This window comes from Sorex araneus, chromosome 1, assembly GCF_027595985.1.
Source record: "Sorex araneus isolate mSorAra2 chromosome 1, mSorAra2.pri, whole genome shotgun sequence".
Lineage (NCBI taxonomy): Eukaryota > Metazoa > Chordata > Mammalia > Eulipotyphla > Soricidae > Sorex > Sorex araneus.
The window spans coordinates 317,828,735-317,846,941 of NC_073302.1; the positions used below are offsets into that span (position 1 = coordinate 317,828,735).

Genomic DNA, 18,207 nt, shown 5'->3' on the forward strand with positions numbered 1-18,207 from the left:
CTAAGACCCATAGAATCAAAGCCTTATGTACACAAAGCTAATACACACAAAGCTTGTACTGTACTTGGCATACAGCCATCAATTAACAATTTTTTAAAAATATCTCTACTAGAGGATAATCAAATGAGAGGTCCTGATCACAGGAACTCTTTGTCATGAGGCTACAATTTCACATAAAAAAATCATACAGAATTTAAAATAAGGACCATAGGAAGATACTTTTTTGATAGATATTTTTAACCTTTATTCATTTGGAATACAATTTTGGGCCAATCCACAACCAAGAGAAAAGCCTTACGTTCTGAAGTAGTATGAACAGTCTGAATAACATGACCATACAGTCCCCTCTATGTACAATCAAGAAATCAATTTTCATTCCTTTCATAAAACTTCTTGCTAAACATTTACATTTTCTTCCCATCAAAAAATGCATTAAGAGGAGCATGCTTATATAGCTAGTCAGCACAAAAAACAAATACAATATATACTGTATTATTTAAATCCTGCAGTATATAGTGTTTCCCTTTCCAAGCCATAATTGCTGGCCTTTTCTGTGGCATTCCTAATATGACACTGTCACCAATTATGTTAAAAGCACTTCACTATTTTTTAAAAGCTAGATTACTCAAAACATACATGTTATAGATAATACATGGATATTGTATTTAAGCACAAGATGGCAAGATCACTCATATCTTTTCTATAGTCCTCTGTGTAATATATGTAGGAAAATGAAGTACTATAAGAGAAGAAATATATCAACTTCTTATATTTTACCTAAGAGTCTATTTAAGATCTATTAATATTTAATGGAAAAAATAAATGTTAAATATTAACTGCACAAAATCTAAAAGAAAATGGCCACGTTATATAATACTACATTAGATTACAAGCAGCTAGTTAGAAGCTTTTTTAAAAATTTAAAGTTTCTGACATCATTTTCCACCATTCCATCAATTCTTCTTTTTCTTCTTCTTTTCTTTCAGAAAATGACTCCAGTTCAAAATCAACCTAAAAGAGAAAATAAGTTTATCAGATACATATACATCTATATAAACAAACTGAAAGGCAGTTTAACAAGAGTAGTTTTAGAGTTTGTGGGATAAACCCAATTCAGCCATCTGAATAAGTATATTCTAAAATAATCCTTATCATAAATAAAGTTACTTTCAGGATTAAAAAATCAGAAAAATGATATTTTCAGGGAAAGATACCTCTTGAATGACTTTGTTCTAATAGTTTTAAAAGATTTAAGTGATTTTTTTTTTCTTTTTGGGTCACACCCAGCAATACACAGGGGTTACTCCTGGCTCATGCACTCAGGAATCACTCCTGGTGGTACTCAGGGGACCATTACGGGATGTTGGGAATTGAACCCGGGTCTGCCTCGTGCAAGGCAAACACCCTACCTGCTGTGCTATCACCCCAGCCCCTAAGAAATTCTTAAAAAGATATTCTTTCTGTTTTGTTTTGGATCCATAGCCAGAAATGCTCAGGTGTAAGTTATTCCTGGCTCTGCACTCAGGAATCATCCCTGGCAGGGCTCAGGGACAATGTGAGATTCCAAGAATGGAACCCGAGAACTCAGGTTGGCCACCTGCAAGGCAAGCAACTTACCCACTGAACTATCTCCCCAGATCCCAGATTCTTCTTTTGTTTGTTGGTTTGTTGGTTTAGTTTTTGGTATTGGGAAACACCCAGGAATGCCAGTACTACTTGAAAAGACAGGGTGTGATGCTTTTGCCATGGCAAAGCGACAACAATTTCAGTGAAAGATGGTATCCTCAGATCTGCAGAGAATCTCTACATATTTGCACTGAAAATCTAATCAAAATATACCTGACCAGCTCCATCCTTCTGCAGCAACCCTTTAGATATCTTCTTCCCCAATGCAGAAGAAACTAGAAGCACCTCTAGTTACTGTGATGTCACACCCCATGGTACTCAGGAGTGACCCCTGGTGGTACTCAAAGGACCCTAACTGCTCTACTATGGCTCTGGTCCCATAAGGGAACATTTTACAACCTGCCTCTAGGGCATGGGGCTGGGGGAGTCAAGGGGAAGGAGTTCAAACCTGACAATCAGGGCTACTCCTGGCTCTACACTCAGGGATTACTCTTGGCAGTGATCGAGGGACCATATGGGATGCCAGAGATTGAACTTGGGTCGGCCACATGCAAGGCAAACACCCTACTAGCTGTGGCCCTTAGAGCTATTTTTAACAAGCTTCTTTTGTTTAAATTATGTCTTGATAGAAATAAGTAAAGATTTTGATTAAAGTCTAACACATACACACTCATCATCAAAACCAAAGACTAGCTAATAATTCAAGGTATTTGCTGAACCAAACATTTATACTGCTATATTTGATACACAAATAAAAATACAAGATTTTTTTAAGTCACTAAGTTCTAGAGGCAAGGAGATAGTTCAAAAGGTTGGCATATGTGATTTTCATGTGGGAGACTCAGGTTTGATCCCCAGAACCACATGGTTCTTTGAAGCACTTTAGGATGGACCCTAAAGTGCTGCATTCAGTGCAGCCTCCAAGCACTGCTGGGTGTAGCCCAAACTCCCACCCAACAAAAAAATTATTTTAAAGAGTTTTAATTAGAAACCATGTAAGTCATTCCATAATTCCACAAGTCAATTCCATAATTCCATAATGTAATGTAATACAAAACCCTATTGTAAAGGAGTTTAGTTTTGACCATTACCTTGTTACCCAAAAATAAAAGAATCAATTTAATACTTATTAAGCATTTATCATGAGCACTGTTCACCTTACACAGTAAAAAGACATAAATTTAAGATATAATAGAACATATACAGAGCCAGAGTGATAGTACAGCAGGTAGGGTGTTTGCCTTGCACTCAGCTGACCTGGGTTCAATCCCTAGAATCCCCTATGGTTCCCTGAGCATCACCAGGTGTGCCCAAAAAACAACAACAACAAAAATAGAAGATGTATGTGTTTTAGAGTGATCACTGTATCACTGTCATCCTGTTGGTCAGCGAGTTGCTCGAGTGGGCACCAGTAATGTCTACATTGTAAGACTTGCTATTACTGTTTTTGGCATATTGAATATGCCACGGGTAGCTTGCCATGCTCTGCCGTGTGGGAGAAATACTCTCGGTAGCTTGCTGGGCTCTCCAAGAGAGATAGCGTGATATGTGTCTAAAAGTAAAATTCCATTTAAATTTAAATGTACAAGTCAAGTTAAATTTTAACCATACTATGTCTCAGTATGCTACATAATTTGTCTAGTACTCTTTTGTACAGGAAAAATATGCTCAGACTCTTTTACAATTTTTCAGTTATGTAATATTTGATACTGTATCTTTAGAAAAGATTTTGTAATGTTAGGTTTAAATATGTGTGTCCCTAACAGGATGAATAGTCAAATTCCTAGCTCTGGAACAGACAGGCAGATAGCAGGGGACAGGGAGTTCTCAGGAAGAAAACCACGGTGTGATTCAAAGAAGTTAGTCTGTCACTAGCCCTAAAGTAAAAACAACAGCAAAAATCCAAAACCCGGATGTCTGGACCTACTTGATGGACACAGAAATTGAAGCCTATAAGATTCTCATTGGTGCCAGTAGCACCCCGAGTAGACTGGACCTCTCCGGAGAGAAGCTCCATGGGAACAAGGTGCCATGGGACAAGAAGGGGAAGGCACCATGCGCTTCAAAAAGGTCAAAGCTCTTTCCCTTTGACAATGCCCTAGCAACAGACTTATCCACACAGAAACTCCAAAGCAGTTTATAAGAAAACTAACAAAAACCAACTCTGCAAAGGCAAGTGGAAATTTTCCCATTCTGGAGTCACCCTTATTTCAGTTTGTTTGATGAGCACACAGCAGTGCTCAGATCTGACTTCTGGCTCTGAGCTCAGGGATCACTCCTGAGTTTACTCAGGGCTTCTTTGGGGTGTGGAGGACGGAACCTGGGTGGACCTTGTGCAAGACAAGTGCCCTCCCCACAGTCCTATCTCTTTGGATCTTCTGTATTTCAATTTGGAGTGTGTTATTCCTCTATTTTATTTTCTAGGGTACAGTGGGCTCTTTATCACCTGGAGTGAAGTCCATGTTCTTTTTCTCCCTCTTTCCCTCCTTCCCTCCCTCCCTCCCTCTGTCTCTGTATCTGTATCTGTCTCTGTCTCTCTCTCTCTCTTTCCCTCTTCCTCTCCCTCTTCCTCTTACCCTCTCTCTCCACCCCACCCTCCCTCAAAACCATTTGTCTCCTGCTGAAATTCTTTTCCATGAGAGAAGGTGATGGACCAAAAAAGAACCTGGGCAGAAGTTAGAGCTGATTTTCTTTTTTGCTGAAAAGAGAAATTTCTTATTCTAGCCTGAGTCCCAGGGTTCCCTGAGAAGTTGAATTATTTTTCCGTGCCATGTAGATCAAGTGGAACTCAGGGGCAGTCTGACCACTACCAAGTAGGGCTGAGGGGGTACAAGCATCCACACTGTGTAGATGCTAATAAAACACTTTGCCATCCCTGACCTTCCTGGGCACTTCCCACGTGAGCCATATAGACAGGGGAAAGTGGTAGACTCCTTCCTTAAAGCTACTCCCTCTCTTTCTGGCTTCACATAAATAACCTGTAATCCCCCCAAAGATGACAGTATTAGGTTGGACTTGGACTTTCTGTAAGCTTAAATAATAAGGGGACCCTCATAAATGGGATTCATGCCTTAGAAAAAGAGGATCCAAAGATTCCTTCCCCTTCCACCATGTGGCAAGTTACCAAGAAGACATCATGTACCAGCTATGAAACAGAGAGTCTCTGGTAGACTAAGAACTTGAAACCACCAGAACGTGAGAAACAAATTTCTGTTGTTTATAATTTCTCTGATTGTATGATCTGTGGAATTATTCTCTTGCAGCAGTCCAAATGGACCAAGAGACATGTAAAATTAACTTTTACTCATTGAATTTCAACAATAAGAAAATGTGAAATAAAAATGGTATCTACTTAAATAAAAATGTTTGCATAGAGGGTCCTGCTCATAATATGTGCTTAATGAATGACTAATTTCTAAAGTCAAGTCACAGACATAATTTCTTTTCAAATACTTCTTAAGTAATATATTATATTAAGGCTTAGGGATAGAAGGATAAGGGAACTATTTCATTTTACTTGAAATCAAAGTTGACATATAAAAATTCAATTTTTTAAACTTTTATTAGATTTTTCTTATAGTCTCCTCAAAAACAGAGAAACGGGAGGCAGAACTTCACATTGAGTGGTATTAAATTATATTACCAGGCCCTTGATTTTCTAACAAATTTGGATTCAGTTTTGTCTCCTGTTTACTGGAAAAATGATGATACCTACCTAATAGGGGGGCTAATAAGAAGAAGATTGAGTATAACTCACTTAAATATGCATAATAGATGGTTAAGGGCTTAATAAATATTAACTTTCTATGAAACTTACCTTAACAGCAGGGCTGTAAGGAACCGCCACCTTCTTTGTTATGGCCAGGTAGCCTGGGGCTGAGGCTGTAAGTTTATAGTTTCCAGGTACCAACAATCTCCAATAATCACCATCCTTTGCTGTAGGGAAAGAAATACCAGGTCACAGACATAAATGTGAAATACATAATAGCACCACAAGGAATATCCACCCCACCTCAGTTCACCTTTTCTTGCTCTCTATCTTCAAAGTAGACATTTATGGAATTTGATGAAATTCCCTTGACAAGAACCCTTGCAGCACTTGTGCTCACATTGATGCTAAAGATCTAATAGACCTTCTGAGATAAAGCACCCTTACTTTATCAGAAGTCACCCAAGGAAGAAGACATCCAAATCTCCCAACCAGTGGCACAGAACCTCTGGTACCCTGCTTCGGTTCTTGCCAAGAACCTAATGTTCTGAGAGTCCCAATCATGGCTTCATAAACTGTGCCCTGATCAATAACCTCACCAGAACCCTGACACATTTGTTAAAAATTTATTCGGGCTTTTTTTTGGGGGGGTGGGGGGATTCTCGCATGGCGGAGCCTGGCAAGATACCCGTGGCATATTTGATATGCCAAAAACAGTAACAATAATGAGCCTCATTCCCCTGGCCCTGAATGCGACAGGGACGAATGAGACATTACTGACGCCTACTTGAGCAAATCAGTGAGCAACAGAGCCACAGTGAGACAGTGATTTTTTTTTTGGGGGGGGGGGGGGTTGTTTGGTTTTTGTTTCTGTTTTGGGGCCACACCTAGCGATGCTCAGGGGTTACTCCTGGTGGTGCTCTGGGGACCATATGGGAAGCCAGGGATGGAACCCCAGTTGGCAGTACGTAAGGCATGTGCCTTTCCTGCAGTACTATCACTTTGGCGCCAGAAATTTTGTGTTTTTTCAAGTTTCAGAATATGTTGGTATTCTGGCAACTGTATTTTCAACCCTTTCTCCAGGGAATGCCCCAGCAGATTCACCTGCTTTCTTTCACTCCCATGCTCCAATCCTTACTCCCCCTGCACTACATTAGGCCCTCCAGCCCTCCTTGAGAAGCACCCACAAACAAGCCTTCCTCTCTCCTGCTTTTTGCCCTTTGTCACACAGTCCCTGTGAACTACCCACCCTGGATAGCTTCCAACTCCCCCTGGTGGCCAAGGAGACAGAAAAAAAAAACACTCTGGCAAGATTTATTAATACTCTAATAAATCTCTGTTTCTCCTATTTCCTCCTGGACACCCCCCATTCAGGCTCCTACCACTCCACTGAAAGAATTTTGTCATAATTCTCCACACTGTTTCATTCACAATGTTCACTTCCCTTCACCCTTCTTTAGAACTTTCTCCTTAGAACACTTTTAGGCTTTCAAGACATGTCTACCTCAGACTCCATCACTTATTCCTCCTAGTTACCCTGCCCCCGTAAAGCTACTCCAAGTCCATCACTTTCTCTTATGTTTATATCTAAAATAAAATAATAAACAATAAAATAATACTATTTTATTACATTTTTATTTACTATTAATTTATTTTTAAGTAAGAATAAATAAAATTTAAAATATTAAAATAAAATTAATAAAACAGAAAATAAATCTTATGTTTATTTCCTAAAATTGTCACATCTTATAATGCAGAGAAAAGAATATGTGAATGGTATACAAAGATTAACAGGTGTTAGGGGCAAGTTATTGTGCCTGGGAAGATAAGTACTCCAGGGTATCTTCAGGACCCACTTTCCAAGGGCTGATAGGAACCATTCCTTGGCCTGGATTTTGATGTGTTGGGTGAGGGCATGAGGGGGCATGTAGACAATTGTGGATAAATGTTTGCTAATTAAATGGCATTTTAGAGTATGAATGTTACAGATTTTTTAAAAATATATGCTACAAATGTGGAAGAACAAGATAATGGCAAAGGGTGGTTTAGGAAACAAGCTAAGGGTGCGTAAATTGTAAGACGCAGAACTAAGTTCATATCAATTTATATAAAGTAAAAAATATATAGTTAAAAGACCCCAACAAATGACACTTAAACTAAAATGAACTGGATAGATGCCTATTGACAAGGAGTTTGCAAGAAAAATGTTTCCTTTTCCTCAAAGCTGGTAAAATGGAAATAGGGCTTTAACTTGGGGGCGGGTGGAAATATCACCAACCACACTCGTGTAACATCCTGTTTAGCCTTGAGTTAACTCTGGTTTCTTTATGTATTAAAAGCTGAGAACTCCTAGACATGCCTCTCTCTAGGCCTACTGTCTCCTTCCTTCTAATGCTCACCACTTCACAGCTAGTGAGTACCTCTGAAGAGAGAACAAAGACACAGGCACTTAATCAGTCATCTGTTCTGGTTTTTTCCAGATTCTGGCTATTGTAAATAGTGCTACAATAATCATATAAGTGCAGATGTCATTTCCACCGTATTTTTTTTTAATCTCTGGGATATATTTCCAGAGTGGTATCGCTACATCAAATGGGAGCTCAATTTCTAGTTTTTTGAGAAATATCCATATTGTTTTCCAAAAAGGCTGAACCAGTCAGCAGTGAAGGAGAGTCCCTTTCTCTCTACACCTACGCCAACACCGGTTGCTTTTGTTCTTTTGGATATGTACCAGTCTCTGTGGTGTGAGATGATATCTCATTGTTGTTTTGATCTGCATCTCCCTGATGATGAGTGATGAAGACCATTTTTCATATGCCTTTTGGCCATTTGGATTTCTTCTTTGAAAAAGTTTCTGTTCATTTCATCGCCCCATTTTCTGATATATGATCATCTAATCTTTGATAAGGGAGCAAAAAAAAATACAAAGTGGAGCAAGGAAAGCCTCTTTAACAAATGGTGCTGACAAAACTGGACAGATACATGCAAAAACAAAATGGACTCAGACCTCTACCTAATGCCATGCACAAAAGTCAGATCAAAATGGATTAAAAACCTCAATATCAGACCGGAATTCATAAAGTATATTGAAGAAAAGGTCAGCAAATCCCTCCACGACATTGAAGGTGAAGGTATCTTCAAAGACAAAACACCATTGACCAAGCAAGTGGAAACAGAGATAAACAAATGGGACTATCTTAAACTGAGAAGTTTCTATATCTCAAAAGAAACAGTGACCAGAATGCATCGGTGGTCTACAGAACGGGAAAGGATATTCACCCAATAGCTTTCCAATAAGAGGTTAATATCAAGGATATACAAGACCCTGGCTGAACTCTACAAAAAGACACCACAGGCACTAAAACTCTAGTTCCAGTAACTTTACAGACTCGGGTTGGATGGCCCCCACCCCACCGCTCGAGAGGGCCGAAAGCTGTGCGAAGGGCGCCATCTGCTGCTCCCCAAGTTCTAATCTCAGCAATCACTCAGAGCCTGTTCAACCGGTTCGCACAAATGAATGTGAACTAGACCAAAGCTAAGGAGAGAAAAACAAGGTCATGTGACATGGCCTGGCTGGAGCAGCACAACATGATAAGAAGTAATCATGCTCCCGTGTGTACCAGTGTCTCCAACATGTGCATACGACACTCACCAGAGGTAATGTCATGCTCGATTCCTTCCACGGAGATGCTGGCATTAGCGATTGGGTTACCTCGAAGATCTCGGACAAATCCTTTAACTCCTCGATGAATCTGTAAAAGACAAGAAGAAAAAAAAATTCATACTATAATGACCTAAACACACGGGTCATATCAAAAATCTCCTTCTTTTCAAGCTCCACAGAGTTTAAGAATCAAAAGATGCTTCAGAGGTCATTGACCTTTAGCCCTCCTTTCTCTGCTTTGTCTCAGGTGGACAGATGAGAAGGAATCTTCAAAAATGATTTCTTATTCTGATTCAAAGAAAGATGCTGAAGTACCTTTGAATCATCAAAGAGAAATGAAGAAGACCAAGTATCCCAAGTATCATATTTGCAAGGTCATTCTGGTCCTCGCATATTTCACTACTTTCTCTTTTAAATGTGGTCACCTGTGTATACCTCGCACAGAATACCTCATCAATTAGCAATGTTACATCACAGACTTCAATACTTGTTCACTGTGCATACAAGATATTTACTGTGATATTTTTGCAGAAAATACATCAGCAATATTATTTGGGTTGGAAATAAGGGCATGAAAGACCCATGAATTTGATAAATTTGGAAAGAAAATGAAGAGTTGTTACTGAGAACAAAGTCCCTGAATTGAATTAAAATTATCAATAGCTATTGCAATACAATCTACAGAAACAGCTTTTATCCAAGAGCCTGGCAAGCTACCAAGTGTATCCTGCCTGCACGGCAGAGCCTGGCAAGCTACCGGTGGCATATTCGATATGCCAAAAGCAGTAACGAGTCTCATGTTACTGGTGCTCGCTCGAGCAAATCGATGACCAATGGGATGACAGTAATAACAGTAACAGTGATTTTCAAGTAATGATTTAACTAAGCCAATATGTGTGTGAAGTGATAGTCTTATGAAGTTTAAAAAGTAAGGCTTCTCGAATATTGAACGGTAATTCATTAAACTTGATGACTTAACAAAATATGCCCAACCTCCCAAAGGTATATGCTGTTCCCTCAATCTGGCCCCCGAAATGAGTTTTCTTTTATACTAATGATACCTGAATATTATTTCCATGCAGAGGAGAGATTAAATCTCATGTGTCTCAGGGTTATCAGAATAAATTTGGCAGTAGTACCATGTTTTATATCAAAGAGCTGCCACTGAATATTAACTAATGTTTTAACATTTGCTTTTTTTTAACGTAGATCCTCTAAAATTATGAAAATATCTTTTAACTCTCTTCTCTAAAGTCAACTAACAAATGGTAAAACACTTGTGCACTGTTAGTAATAATAAATGTTAAGCTTATCAGTCACAATAAAAGATGAAGTAAATACCACATATAAATAACAACAACAAAAAACATTAGAACTTTGACTTTTCCCAAGAATTAGCCAGTCAAGTTTGAAATCAAAGAATTAGCCAGTCGCTCTCCGCAGCTACACAAGCGTGACTCCAGACGCCAACTAAAGTTTTCGGCATGGGCAACTCTTTGCAGAATGTCTCCAGGCTGAGAACTAAGCCTCAGCCCCATGCCCACCCAGGAGGGGAAAGGTATTTCTCTCTCTCGTCTCTTCCTTGCCGGGAGTGAAGGGCGTGGTGACCACCATATTATGACGACCACATATGGGGTTTTACAAGCTTCCAATGATCCAATATCTGGGAGAAATCTCCCTAGACTTAAAGTACAGAAATCCAAAACCACATATTTCTTCACAACAGGTGAGGTACTCCTAACAATAATAGTGAGGTATTATTGTTAGGAGTACTAACAATAGTACTCTAATTGGGGTACTCTAGTGGGGTACTCCTAACAATAATAGTGAGGTTTGTGTTAAAATATTGAATGTAACCAAAGTAAATAGAAAGTAAAGTGAAATTTATCAGTTACAATGCAGGGTGGTGCGGGGGGGTGGGATGGGAGGTATACTGTGGCTTTTTTTTTTTTTTTGGTGGTGGGATATGGGCACTGGTGAAGGGATGGTTGTTTCAGCATTGTATAACTGAGACTTAAGCCTGAAAGCATTGTAATTTTCTGCATGGTGATTCAATAAAATAAAAATCTTAAAAAAAGAAGAATTAGCTAGTCAAATTTGAGATCAGAACATAGGTACTGAATGCGTGAAACTTTAGCTTCCCGAATATAATTCACATAGTTAAAATATTCTTGAGTATCAGAAATACTGTGTGGTAAGAGAGAAATCTTCATACAGAGATAGCATAGAAAACCAGGAAAAATCCTAACTTGGGTTTTCTTAATATGACTTAAAGTTTACAAATGCTTTTTATGCTTTTGTAAACTAAACCTACATATGTGTTAGTCATCTTGAGACACTATCTGATATCATAAATACTATAAACTTTAAGAAATACATTATAAATTTCCTCATCAAGGGTAAATAAGCCAATCTCTTTGAAAGATATATAATTCACCTGCATTAGGCACAAACATATGTAATTAATATTTACAACTTTTTTCTTTCTCTCCTAAGACATTGCAATGTGCAGTTTACAAAATAGAGAATAAGGAAAAGACTAACTCTTCTTTTTGAAAACTTCTACTCCCTGAGGCTGTCACAGCCCTACATAATAATCAATCAGAAAAGGCTGCTACTACACAGCTTTTGAAAAGGAAATCACAGAAGTTCAAATTTCACAGAAGCTCTCTACTACTTTTGACCCTCCTAGAATATTCTCTCCTCTGATTCCAGGACATTTCAATCAAGAAAGACTATTAAAAAATAAAACAAAAATCTAAAACATTCTCCATTTCTTCCAGGACTGTTATCAGTTAATACCAGCCTTTAGATGTTAGTACTTTTATGGGTGACCCAGAATGGGCCCTGCAGAGTGGGATTCAGTATCACAGTATCACTGTCACTGTCATACCATTGCTCATCAATTTGCTTGAGCGGGTACCAGTAACATCTCCATGTAAGAATTGTTGTTACTGTTTTTGTCATATCAAATACGCCATGGGTAGCCAGCCAGGCTTTGTCATGTGCGCAAGATAGTCTCGGTAGCTTGCCAGGCTCTCCAAGAGGCGGGGAGGAATTGAACCTGTGATGCAGTAGTAGAACAAAAAACTCATTTGTGGGGTAGAGGGAGGAGATAGGGAGTACTCAAGTTCTAATCCTGGCTCTGTGCTCAGGGCTCAATCCTGGTGGTACTCAGGGAACCGTGTGCATCCTGGGGTTGACTGTGAGCAAGACAAATGTCTTGATCCCTGTTATTCTCCAGATGAAAAAACTTATTTTTAACAGGAACCCAGATGACTCTGACACCTGTAACACAGGTGACGGTGGGGGGGGGGGGCGGCGTGGTGGTGGTCCATGGCTCCTTCTTTGATAAAATCTTGGAGAACTGTGAGGACTAAACTGTTCCACAGCTCCTTAAAGGGAGGCTCACCTCAGCAACTCATTTACCCTCATTGCCATTATCATCCAATTCCCCAAAGCACAGCCTTAACCACCCCCCACCCGGAAGAGATTCTTTTCCTTTCAACCATTTATAGAATTGGATCTCTTAATTACCCATTTTCCATGCACTTTGAACAAGCCTATGCTTGGCTTTTAGGCCCAGGTGTTCAATCACTCATCACCACCACAGCCCACCTCGGGTAACAACTGCTAGAATGCAGGAGCTCCGGGAATCTTCCCTGATCTTTCACCCACCTTTGATTTCTTAAAGTGAAGTGCCCCTGAGACAAGCTCTGCAAATACATCCACACAGTTCGGAGCACACTGATACCATGGGCCTGTGGGATAGCTCAGAATCTCATTCCAGGGCCAGAGTAATAGTATAATGGGTAGGGAGCTTGCCATGCACGAAGTGTACCCTGCTTTGACCCTTAGCACCTCACATGATCCTCCAAGGACTGCCAGAAGTGATCCTATCACAGAGCCAGGAGTAAGCCCTGAGCACCGCCAAATGTGGCCCCCAAACAAGCAAACAACAGAGAGGTAGTATAGGGAAAAAGGTGTTTGCTTTATACACAGCAGACACCAGTTCAATCTCTAGCACCACATATAGAACCCCAAGTTCCACTACAGGGGGACCACTGAGCACACAACCCTGAGTACAGAGCAAGAAATAGCCTTTGAGCACTGCTTGGTCTGATCAATAATCCTCCCCACTCAAAGGGAGGGAAAAAATCTCATTCTAAGCCACATAATATAGAACTGTATGAACTGGTTCCTTTTCTTTTTTAGATCATCTTATATAAAGTGATATAACTATGGAACAAATTGAAATATACCCAACATAAACATGACTAATATTCTCTTTCCTGATGGCACCCATTTGTGCTCTATGCTGCATTTTTTAATAAGAGAGTAATTACACAGCTGAACTTAGATTTTAATCGTTGATCACAGAAAAAGCCAAATGACATAAACTAAACTTTACAGTGTAGGTGGGCATAGTATTATATGCTATTATATAAAAGTATTACATGCTATTATATAAAAATAGCTGGGTATTTGGATCCAAAATGGCTGGATGTGGACCCTTTGAGGTACACCCATGCCTCTTACAGTTCACTTTGATTTTCATATTAATCATAAGCTCTTCTGACTAGGTATTCATGCTTCTGAATCCCACTGATATGAAACTTCATGATGGTAGTCATGATCTTTAAGTGCCTGACAGGGTGCCAGGGCCCAAATATAGCTTAATAAGGTTTTGTTATAAAAACATATGTAAAAATATAGAGATAGTACAATGGGTAGGGTATTCGCCTTGCATGTGGCTGACCTGGGTTCAATCCCCGGCATCCCATATAATCGCCTGAGCACCACCAGGAGTAATTCCTGAGTGCAGAGTCAGGAGTATGTCCTGAGCATTGACACGTGTGACCCCAAAAAGCTCAAATAAGAAAATGCAAATAAAATGCAAAGCATTACATTAAAGATAAAGTCCTTTATATCTAAGTGGAGTACATGCCAATAATCCAGCCTAACTTTCTTTACAAAATGCAGTTTTCACTTAATTTTGCTTTTGAATAATCTGTCCACATACAGCTCTTTTCGAAGAAGACATTCTACAGGAGGGATTAAGATGAAGAGATGGAGTAGGAGGAGGTTGAAGAGGATAGAAGAGGGATAAGATTCCCAGATAGGGCTGTGAGAATGAAATGTACTGACTTTAAACGTAAGGCATTTAGAATAATGGCTGGAGGGGCTGGAGCAATAGCATAGCTGGTAGGGTGTTTGCCGTGCATGCAGCCAACCCGGGTTTGATTCCCAGCATCCCATATAGTTCCCCAGCACCGCCAGAAGTAATTCCTGAGTGCAGAGCCAGGAGTAACCCCTGTGCATTGCCAGGTGTGACTGAAAAGCAAAAAATGAAAAGAAAAGAAGACGAATGGCTGGAAAGGAACAAATTCCCTCAACGAAAACTCCTGTCACAATCACCTCAATTCAACCATGTGGAGGGTGAAGTAGATGAGGTATGTGGAGCAAAAATTTCACAAAGACACAGGCATAGGGGCTGGCCCTGCCCTGTAGGACCTGAGAGAGAAGGTCCCTGGCACTATCCTCCCCAGTGCTTCTCTGACCCGCTTCTAGCACGGGTCCTGCCTGCAATCCTTGACACACCCATGCTGACCAGGGCAAAGTCGTCCCAGCACTGCCCTTCCTTGGAGTGACAGAAATGAAAACAAGCGGCCAAACCACTTCTCAGATAACTTTGCAGTTTTAATCAGGTCCAGTGAGTGTTCATGAACCATAAAACTTAAGACAAGTCCTATGTGAACCGCTGCAGACATTTGCCAAGTGGGGCTTCCTTCTGACTCAGGCAAACGCTCCTGTACCAGCACATCTCAGGTGTAAGTGCTTTGCCCTGATGACTCAATTTACCTGTTGAAGGTAGCTAATAAGGGAGTTTTTGTTATCCTCCCAGTAGCTCTTTAAAGTCTCTTCAGGTGGAAACTTTTCACAGCTGAGCTCCACGGTAATCTCAAAACAGTTGCTGCTGAGGTAATTGAAGTCTTGCATTCCTGCAGAAACAACAAGTGAAGAGTCAAAATATGGATGTGGTGATAAAAACTCTCTATAGGCTTCTTTGCTGAATGGACAGCCAAGTAAAAGATACACCAGTGAAGTGCATTTGGGGGGTCCTGGAGAGGAACACGAGAGAAATCACCTACTCAATTACCACTGGATGAGATCCTGGTCCCAAGCTCACCATCGCAACAAAGAGGTCACAGCTGCAGCTTTTCTGGAGAATTGATGCTAGAAACTGACCAGAGAGGTCATACCCTTCCAGCTCCACCCAACTTCTCTCTCCACGATAGCCTAGAAACAGTTCAATGACTGTCAGTCAAGGGACCCCAATGGCTGGTTCCCTTGCCTGAAAGTAAGATAACACTACCCATGATTAACTCCTCAGGACAAGGCCTGAATTCACCTGAGATCACATCCTCCTCAGTTCTATCCTCATCTTTAATCCGGTGCCCTAGTTCCACAGAGCGTTTTTCATAAAATAAGAAAGGACTCACTGAGTGAATTATGAACATCCAAAGCCTGATCTCTACCTTAACTATGGTGCTGACTTTATTAGTCTATACTGAGGACTATGTTTTATTCATTAGTCTACAGGATATGTATTATAGTTAATATACAGAAATATATATAAATAGCTAAAGAAAGTCAAAGTTTTCATTGATCATTGTGGAACATAATCATTGCCAATGATTAACATCATTATTGTTTTATTGACATCGATTACTTGCATTCTTTTGACAATGAACTATTTGTCCAAAAATGCGATTACAAGGATTCACTGTTTTTGTTGTGGGGTGGGGCTTGGGTCGGGAGAACCTCCCAAGCAGTACCCAGGGGGTCCAAGAGCCACTCTGAGAGATACTTAATCCAGCTGACAGGCTGACAATTCAGAGAACAGGCCTGTAATGCAGCTGCATGGGCCCAGATGTGCTGGGGGACCCAAGGACCCCACCTAGAGGTGTTCAGGGGCTACCAAGATTCCATCTGGCAGAGCTCTGAATGGGGAATGAAAGCAGGGACACTTGAACTATCTCTGCTGCCATGTAAGCTCATCTTTATCAGCCTTATTCCAGAGAAGTTATGAAATTTGCTTATAAATGAATGGACATGGAGAGTATCATGCTGAGTGAAATGATTCAGAAGGAGAGGGACAGACATAGAATGACTAGACTCATTTGTGGGATATAAAAAAAAACATAATATGAGACTAATACCCAAGGACAGTAGAAACAGCTCAGGAGGATTGGCCATGGCTGGAAACTCAAATGCTGGGGAGAAGGAAATTGGGATAGAGAAGGGACCACTATGACAAAGATAGTTAGAAATGATCATTCTGGATAAGAACTGTGTGCTAAAAGTAGGTAAAGGAACAAACAGGATAACCTCTCAGTATCTGTACTGCAAACCATAATGCACAAAAGGAGAGAGAGAGTGAGAGAAAGAGAGAGAGAGAATAAGAAGAATCAATAGACTACCATACAGGTAGTCTGCCAGGATTGGGGAAGATTGGATATTGGTGGTGGGAAATGTACACTGGTGTAGGGGTGGGTGTGGAACACTATGACTGAAGCCTGACCCTGAAAATCTTTGTAACTCAGTATCTGATGGTGATTCAATTAAATATATATAGAGAGATACATATATATTCACAGTGACTAAACCATGAAAGAGTAAATAAAATATACATTTACTCACAGTCAAAACATAACTAATAAGATTAAGGATTCCATCTTATTCCCTAAGGACAGAATTTAAAAGTAGAGTAGCAAACCATATTGGATTTACATATTTTTCTTTATCAAGTTACCCAATTTTTTTTAAATGTAGGAGTACTGCTATTTATTCAGCCATTGATTAAGCTGATTGAATTGGTTACCCAATTTTTTAATCTTTATTGATGTCAACTTATATTTTCCAATAGATGTCTTCAGTCTACTTCTCTTCAGTTATTATCTTCATCTATTTCTTTTTATTCACAGCAGGGCCTGGCAAGCCACCCATGGCATATTCAATATGCCAAAAACAGTAACAACAAGTCTAACAATGGAGACATTACTGGTTCCGCTCGAGCAAATCGATGAGCAACGGGATGACAATGATACACTGATTTCTTTTCATTATTATCACATTCATTTTTCTTCAGTTATCATAGTGATTTCTTGACATCCACAAAACCATACAGAGCAATCACTCACACAGAAAACTAATTTTAATGGATGGAGGAACTAGAGTTCAGTCTATTTCTTACGGATTGGGGGGAACTGGAGGTACTCTCATTTATCCTCTAAAGCAATTCTATGTAGAGCTTGGATCCCAGAATCAAAGCGGATAGAAAGGCAGTAAGCTTACCCCCAGGCACACTGTACCAGGCCGCGCCATTGGTTGTTCCGTCTACAAAGCTGCTGTCATCATCATTGTTGCGACAGGGTGACCGATTGGGGTCCGACATGGGAGGGTTGAATGAAGAGTAAGCCCGGGCCAAGCTCTGGAAAATGGCATCATCTGGGCAAGAGCTATATTCATGGGCGCTCCCTAGAAAACAAAGTCACAGGTGAGAGAATCAGACACCGCTTGGAGCTACAACACAGAATACCCAACAACCAAGTACACTTGGTTTGGAGGCCTGCAACTTCTGTCTCTAAAAGCACAAAGAAGAAATTGGGTAGATTGTACATGTTCCCTAGAGATTGAAAGGCTTACAAGTTCAACTCTCAGGAGCATAGTCGTTCAAGTGTGGTCACGCTTTGAGACTGGCTAAGGCTCTGCCTCCCGGGCACTCCCCAGGCACTGAGACCTGCCGGGGTCCTGGCCCGGGACCTTTAGGGGTAGCCTGGCCAATGCGTGTGTTTGATACAAACGTGTACAAGACCTAAGGGAAATAAGCCTGTCACTCTCTAAACTTGTTTAAAAGTTAATAACGGAGCTAGTGGGAAGGTTTTGACATGGAACATGCACAGTTGTCACTATTTTCTGCTAATGAGCAATGCTTGAATGAAAAGCTTTGCATTCTAGTTCAAGGGGAAAGAAGAAAACCTCTCGTCTGCTCCACCAAAAATACCACAAGACAAGCTATTTACTATGGTAAAACCTGCAACATCCAGTCAGTTTTATACCCTGATAATTACTTTAAAAATCTAATGTACTTGGGGCCAGAGTACAGAGGGTGGGATTTTTCTTTTCACATGGCCAACCTGGGTTC

General features: G+C 40.2%; 1 protein-coding gene across 1 annotated transcript in view; it reads right to left on the bottom strand.

Annotated features, from left to right (window-relative positions):
• Nucleotides 1-216: 216 nt before the first annotated feature.
• CPE (carboxypeptidase E) overlaps nucleotides 217-18,207 on the bottom strand; it is a 118,230-nt gene continuing 100,239 nt past the window's right edge. Inside the window, exons 5-9 of the mRNA XM_055141031.1 lie at nucleotides 17,358-17,540; nucleotides 14,862-15,001; nucleotides 8,988-9,087; nucleotides 5,444-5,562; nucleotides 217-1,011 (exon numbers count right to left, since the gene is read on the bottom strand). Coding sequence (XP_054997006.1) covers nucleotides 913-1,011; nucleotides 5,444-5,562; nucleotides 8,988-9,087; nucleotides 14,862-15,001; nucleotides 17,358-17,540 — 641 coding nt within the window. The 3' untranslated portion in view covers nucleotides 217-912. The remainder of the gene's footprint in view (nucleotides 1,012-5,443; nucleotides 5,563-8,987; nucleotides 9,088-14,861; nucleotides 15,002-17,357; nucleotides 17,541-18,207) is intronic.